Below are 6,820 nucleotides of genomic sequence, written 5' to 3' on the forward strand. Positions count from 1 at the left end.
ATTCTCTGGTCCCAGAACCCATAATATTACTGACCATTTCGTGAATGACAATAGGTGCCTCAAAGGTGAGATCACACCGCGAAGGCAGGCTGAGGACCCAATTGTTTTGTTTTGTTTGTTTGTTTGGTTGGTTGGTTGGTTTTTCGAGACAGGGTTTCTCTGTGTAGCCCTGGCTGTCCTGGAACTCACTCTGTAGACCAGGATGGCCTCGAACTCAGAAATCCACTGCCTCCGCCTCCCGAGTGCTGGGATTAAAGGCGTGCGCCACCACGCCCGGTTGACCCAATTGTTTGGGTTCACCTCTAATTTTTTGGGTTCACCTCTTATCAGCGTCATCTGTAAGCTTCTTTTTCTTTATCTATGCAATGGGACCGCATTGACTTCACAGGTCTGCCATGGTTAAAAGGATCTGGCTTTTCCTGCGTAAGATAGAAAAGGGCGTAGATTCTTATTTTATTGTCAACCTAGTGCCCTCTCCCCTCACTCCACCTCCCCCCCCCGCGCCCCCCCCACCGCACCCCGAGGTCCACGTGCCTCGCGTAAATAAGCGAGAGCGCAAGCGCCAGGAATCGGTGCCCATTGGCCGCCCCGGCGTTCTCCAGCGTTGTAGGGAAACTCTCTGTGGCCTCTGACAGCAGGCTCCGCCTCGGGTCTCTTGATCCCTGCGTTTGTGGGTCAGTGAATCCGGGCGAGCAGCTTCGACCTCGCTATGGCGCCCCTACTGCAGCTTCTGTGGCTGCTGACGCTGCTCTCGACTGTGGCCCTGAGCCCCGTCCCCGCCAAGCCCTGGGCGGATGACGAGCAGGCCTGGAACTTGTCGTCCCAGGAGCTGCTGGCCCCCGCCCGCTTCGCGCTGGACATGTACAATTACGGCCGTGCTGCGGGGACAAGGGCTGTGCTAGGGGCGGTGCGCGGGCGCGTCCACCGGGTGAGGACGCGCAGGGAGCGGGCGCGGGGCCTGGGCCCAGGAATGGTGCAAGGTGGAGTTTGGCTTAAATTTGGGGTGATGGCCAGGACAGGGGAGGGAAGGACCTGTTCAGACCTGTATCCGGTAGGGAGGCACAGATGGGCAATGGTCTCCTAAGAGGAGTAAAGGGGGAGGGGATGGCTGGGCCAGCCCCAACTTCTTCTCCATCCAGGCCGGCCAGGGCTCTCTGTTCTCCCTGGAAGCCACACTAGAGGAGCCACCTTGCAGTGATCCCCTGGTGTGCCCACTGCCCGAGACGAAGAAAACAGTGGTGAGTGAAGAGGTCAGGTATTGTTGGCCCTAGCTGGCAAGCAATTGGAATGGTGGGTCCTGTCGAGGCATCGGTTACTCCTGCGATACCAAGTTAGAGACCAAGATGCTCTGAAAGGGCGGGTGTTTGGGTGCTGGGTGTCTGCTGCTGGCCTCCCTCTTTCACCAAGTTATGACAGCCTTCCATGTGGCTCTCCTTTGAGGAACTTCTAGCTGCTCTTGCCAGGACTTTGTTTCAAACTGTCCCGAGACCGTCTTCTTTCTTTGCCTCCAGCTCTGCAGTTTTGAAGTCCTGGAAGAGCTAAAAGAACACTTGCTGCTGAGGAGGGACTGTAGCCCAGTGAATGCCAAGGTTACAGGTGCTGGGATTGCTCAAGGAGCCTGGGAGAGCCCAGACCATACTTGAGTCAGAATCCAGCCTTAATTACTTCTCTGTTCCGACCCTATCCAGAGTTTAGAAATGCGACTTTCAGCTCATTCCTTCCATTGTTGGACAAGGATCCCCTGCCCCAGGTGAGGACCCTGTGTCTAGGAGAGACAAAGGCCCCTTGATCCTCTTTCCCTTCTCTTCTCTTTCTCTGCACGCCCCTTCTCTCTCTTCCCCCTCACTTCCTCTTCCCATAGTGACTTCCCTGTCTTGGTCCTCCAGGGTAGAGTTCAGTCAGCTCACTGGGGTCTGGCTGGACTTGTAACTTTCGCCTTCCTAGGACTTCTCTGTGAAGATGGCTCCACTCTTCAAGGGCTTCATGACTACCTATAACCGGACTTATGAATCGAGGGAAGGTAGGCCCCAGCCTTGTCATCCGTCTCAGTCAGACCTGGGCCTTCTCCCGTCATGGCATCTTGATACTGAGGAGATAAAGTACACACTGATAAGTTATTTCTCCGGTGGTAAAGGGAGCCAGATCAAGCCAGATTAGATGATATGAACTGCAGGTTTATTGGGAAACTGCTCTCTGGCGAGTTCACTGGCCCCAGTGATTAGGCCACGGAAATCACCATGGGGAGAGCAGGGGAGGGAGAGAAGGGGAGAAAGGGCCCACACAGAGAGAGAAGAAAAGAAGAGAAAGGGAAAGAGTGAGGAGACCAAAATGTCTGGATTGTATCTGGAAGAGCTTCCGGGTGTGCCAGGGTAGGGACTGAGGGTGCTGGGAGAAGCTGGAGCTTCCGGGTGTGCCAGGGTAGGGACTGAGGGTGCTGGGAGAAGCTGGAGGCCAGGTCTGCCTTGATATGTAACATATGCACCTCAGTCCCTGGTCCAGGTCCGAAACCAAACAAAAAGGATCCTGTGTCTCTCAAGGAGCCCATAGCCCTAAGGTCCTATCCAGCTTTCTAGGCAGCCATCTTGTCAAGGAGTGGCCTGGCTTCCTCCTTCTGTTTTGTCTTCCTAACCAGAAACCATGGGCTTCATCCCTCTAGGCAGGATGGGTAAGACTTAGACCAGATTTTCTCTATGGATTTCCTCTGTCATGGCCTTTCCGGTAACCTCTCCTGGGTGACACCCTTCAGTCTCATTTAGATTACTGGTTTTATATTCAACAAGTCATTGTTCCAGTTTGGGCCCCCAAAGTTGAGCATGCCTCTCACTTTGAAGTCGGCTTCCCTCATGTCTTATTCTGCTGGCCCCAGGGATCTATCCTTACAAACAGCTTCAGGGACTATAGCAGGGACTCAGTTAATAAAGCCCTTGCCTTGGAAGTGTGAAGACTTGACTTCAATCCCCAGAACCCACCAAAGAAGCCCGATATGGCGGTCTGGACTTGTAACCTCAGCAGCAGTGAAAAAGGAGAAAGAAATAGACTTATGGCAGCCCGTCTAGCTCACTTGAGCTCCAAACCAAAAAGAGACCATTTGTGCCTCAAACAAAAGTGGAAGGCCTTGAGAAATGACGCCAAAGGTTGCCCTTTGATCTACACACACACACACACACACACACACACACACCACTTACTCCACACACACATGTATGTATACAGAAGTATACACAAAGGCACACACTCATCCATGCACATACACAAAGGTACACACACACCACACATGTGCATGCATGTATGTGCATATATGCATACACAAAGTCACGCTCTCATGTGTGCACACATGTTAATTCACACGTACACTCATACACACAATCACTCACACTCAGACGCTTACCCCCACTTATTGCTCCTTTTATGATCTGGTTGGGTTCAGGACCCTCTCCCTCTCTTTGGTCCTCAGAAGCCCAGTGGCGATTGACTGTCTTTGCCAGAAATATGATACGAGCACAGAAGATTCAGGCCCTGGACCGAGGCACAGCTCAGTATGGGATCACCAAGTTCAGTGACCTCACAGGTGGGGATGGTGACCAAAGCTGACACAGAACTTGTGCTGCTCAGGCTCCTCATGAGGGCTGGCTTCAAATACTCACTCCTCTCTGCCCTGCCCTTCTCTACCCACAGAGGAGGAATTCCACACCATCTACCTGAATCCCCTCTTACAGAAGGAGTCTGGCAGGAAGATGAGTCCAGCCAAGTCCATAAATGATCTCGCCCCGCCTGAATGGGACTGGAGGAAGAAAGGGGCTGTCACTGAAGTGAAGAACCAGGTTGGAGTCCCAGAAGTAGGAATAGGAAGGTAGAGTGCATGGGGCCTGAAGAGAGAGCCTTGACTGTGACCATTGTCTTGCAGGGCATGTGTGGTTCCTGCTGGGCCTTTTCTGTCACAGGCAACGTGGAGGGCCAATGGTTCCTGAACCGGGGGACTCTGCTCTCCCTGTCAGAGCAGGGTGAGCATCCTGCTCTAGTCCCTTTTCTCCTGACCAGCCCCTTCAGAGGGCCCCTTGGAACCAGTCTTCTGTCTCCTAGAGCTCTTGGATTGTGACAAGGTGGACAAAGCCTGCTTGGGTGGATTGCCCTCCAACGCCTATGCAGCCATAAAGAATTTGGGTATGTGTTAATCTGGTTAGGCGGGGCAGCAGGTACCACCTCTTTGCAAGAGGGCATGAGGGTCACACCAAACTGGGTTCTGGTCTTTTGCTGACCCTTTCTGACTGAAGACCTACAGTAAGTGAGTTTTGTCAGAGCCTCAGTTTTCTTAGCTATGAAATGGGATCTACAATGTCGTGTCCAATGGCAAGTGAGGTAGTGAATAGATGTAAGATTCTGACGCATGGCAAGGACCCAGTGAGTCTTGCTGTTTTCATGTCCTGGAAGTCTGTGTTCTTATTATTCCACCAAACTAGACAGCAACGCATCTCTCTCCTGAGGGGAGGTATTAAATTCAGCCATGGGCTGTGGTAGTAAAAGGATGGCAAGCTAAGAGCCGTCAATAGCTTAGAAAGAAGCTGGTCCAGGCGCCTCCAAGGGTGTGAGCTACATCAGCAGTAGACTGTCAGCAGGACAAGCAGCAGAGGGCAGAGGTGCCAGGCAGCCTGAGATAAGGCCTCAGCAGGGAGGCAGAGGTGGGAGTGGAGGCCTGCCTTTGTTGATAGACACTGTAGCTTCTTCCCCACACCCTCTCATCCCTAGATGTGTCATCACTAGTCTGAGGAGATTTCTTCAGAGGGGTGCCGGGGCCCTGGGGTTATGTAAGGAGCATGTGACCTCATGTCTGTGGGATGCTCGGCAGTCTTCTGTCTGGGAGAACGTGAGTAAGTCATAAACAGAAGTCCACTTATTCCCCAGGAGGGCTGGAGACAGAGGATGACTACGGCTACCAGGGCCATGTTCAGACCTGCAACTTCTCAGCACAGATGGCCAAAGTCTACATCAATGACTCAGTGGAGCTGAGCCGGAATGAGAATAGTGAGTGGGGGTCGCTGTGGGTGGGTCCAGGTCAATACTGCTGGGCCAAGGTACCACTGGCACTGCCTTCCCCTTTCAGAGATAGCAGCCTGGCTGGCCCAGAAAGGACCGATCTCAGTTGCCATTAATGCCTTCGGCATGCAGGTGAGGTCCTGACCTCTCTGTCCCTCCCCATCTCGCCTGTGCCTTCCTCCCTTGTCCTTGATGCTTCGTTTTCTTCTCAGTTCTATCGCCACGGGATTGCTCACCCATTCCGGCCCCTCTGCAGCCCTTGGTTCATCGACCATGCTGTGTTGCTGGTGGGCTATGGCAACCGTGAGTTCCACTGGCCTCCTGCTTCCCTTCCGTCAACCTCAGGCCCCAGTCAGAGGCTAGATAGCAGCCTCTCAGGCCTTCTGAGGGGGATCACCCTGGTAATGCCTGAGAATCTTGTCCTGAACCCCAGCCTCAGAAAAACACCCGTGTGTTTTGTAGGCGGAGAAGCTGGGGCTGGGGAAGGTTGGAGGGTTGTTCTAGAGGCAATTGGACAAGTGCTTTCTCTAAGCCTTGTAGGTGCATGGGGTCTCCATGAGGATGGTAGGTGAGCCTTACAGGCTCTTTGCCGTTTTCCTATTTCCTGTTACACCATAGGCCCACTGACGATATTTAAAGGGTGCAGTGTATGAATCTCTGAGTGGAGAAGGGTCTCTGACTTCTCGTACTCCATATTGTTCCCCAGGCTCTAACATTCCTTACTGGGCCATCAAGAACAGCTGGGGCAGTGACTGGGGTGAGGAGGTGAGTTTTGCCTGGTTGGCCTCTGACCCCCCTCCAGCCTCTCCCTTACCCAAGCCCTCTAACCAAGCCCCGCTGTCTTGCAGGGTTACTACTACTTGTACCGTGGATCTGGGGCCTGTGGTGTGAATACCATGGCCAGCTCAGCCGTGGTGAACTGAGAGACTTGCTGGCTCAGGACCTGATGTTGTCACAGTGGCCCCTTCCTTAGCCCGACTCATGCCCAGGCCCTTCCTCAAGAGACAGAGCTGGTTGAGGACCAGGCACTTTGTACCTCAGGGCGAGCAGTGGGCCCTGGGCCCCTTCTTCCCTCTTTCCTCTAGTGCTCATCGGAAGTTCCCCAGCTGCATCTGTGTTCGATTATGGTAGCTAGGAGGATCCTGAAGTGCAGGAGGCTTTCATGGAAGCCAGCGCCGGGGCAAGAACCTGGGCTACAGCATGATGCAGGATGAAAATATGCTCGTCGTAAAACTAGATCTGTCCTCAGCAGGCTCTGTCTTTCTGCTTTGGTGCTCCTCGGTCTGATGCTGTCAGTTTTCTGGTCCCTTTCCACATCCAGGAAAGTTGTAACCGGCCTTCTCTAAGGGCAATAAAGAGGTAGCCTGCTCTCCTTGTGTGGCGTAAGTGCTTAGTCTCTGAAGGAAAAGGTGGGTCCTTAGGGACCCCTGGTGGGTCAGGGTGGGGTAGACGGCCCACCAAGGACCTCCAGGGCTCAGGTTCCCCTTAAGAACCAAAAGCTGACTGCTTTTCCAGAGGTCCTGAGTTCAATTCCCATCAATCACATGGTGGCTCACATCCATTGGTAATAGGATCCAATGCCCTCTTCTGGTGTGTCTGAAGACAGTGATAATATACTCATATAAAATAAATCTAGGGCTGGTGAGATGGCTCAGTGGGTAAGAGCACCCGACTGCTCTTCCGAAGGTCCAGAGTTCAATTCCCAGCAACCACATGGTGGCTCACAACCATCTGTAACGAGATCTGGCGCCCTCTTCTGGAGTGTCTGAAGACAGCTACAGTGTACTTA

General features: G+C 53.2%; 1 protein-coding gene across 1 annotated transcript; it reads left to right on the plus strand.

The window, feature by feature from the left end:
* The first annotated feature begins 581 nt into the window (after nt 1-581).
* Ctsf (cathepsin F) lies at nt 582-6,401 on the plus strand. Its single transcript, XM_029472899.1, has 14 exons — nt 582-928; nt 1,140-1,238; nt 1,512-1,596; nt 1,689-1,750; nt 1,945-2,020; nt 3,455-3,568; nt 3,676-3,821; nt 3,905-4,001; nt 4,081-4,161; nt 4,900-5,019; nt 5,099-5,163; nt 5,244-5,334; nt 5,738-5,796; nt 5,880-6,401. The coding sequence occupies exons 1-14, from the start codon at nt 710-712 to the stop codon at nt 5,952-5,954; spliced, it is 1,389 nt and encodes a 462-aa protein (XP_029328759.1). The 5' UTR covers nt 582-709; the 3' UTR covers nt 5,955-6,401.
* The last annotated feature ends 419 nt before the right edge of the window (nt 6,402-6,820 follow it).

Source organism: Mus caroli, chromosome 19, assembly GCF_900094665.2.
Source record: "Mus caroli chromosome 19, CAROLI_EIJ_v1.1, whole genome shotgun sequence".
NCBI classification, from domain to species: Eukaryota; Metazoa; Chordata; class Mammalia; order Rodentia; family Muridae; genus Mus; species Mus caroli.

Coding starts and splice junctions, on each gene's coding strand:
- Ctsf (XM_029472899.1), top strand. CDS start 710: ATGGCGCCCCTACTGCAGCTTCTGTGGCTGCTGACGCTGCTCTCGACT. Junction 1,597..1,688: donor AGTGAATGCCAAGGTTACAG/GTGCTGGGATTG, acceptor GACCCTATCCAG/AGTTTAGAAATGCGACTTTC. Junction 4,002..4,080: donor GCTCTCCCTGTCAGAGCAGG/GTGAGCATCCTG, acceptor TCTGTCTCCTAG/AGCTCTTGGATTGTGACAAG.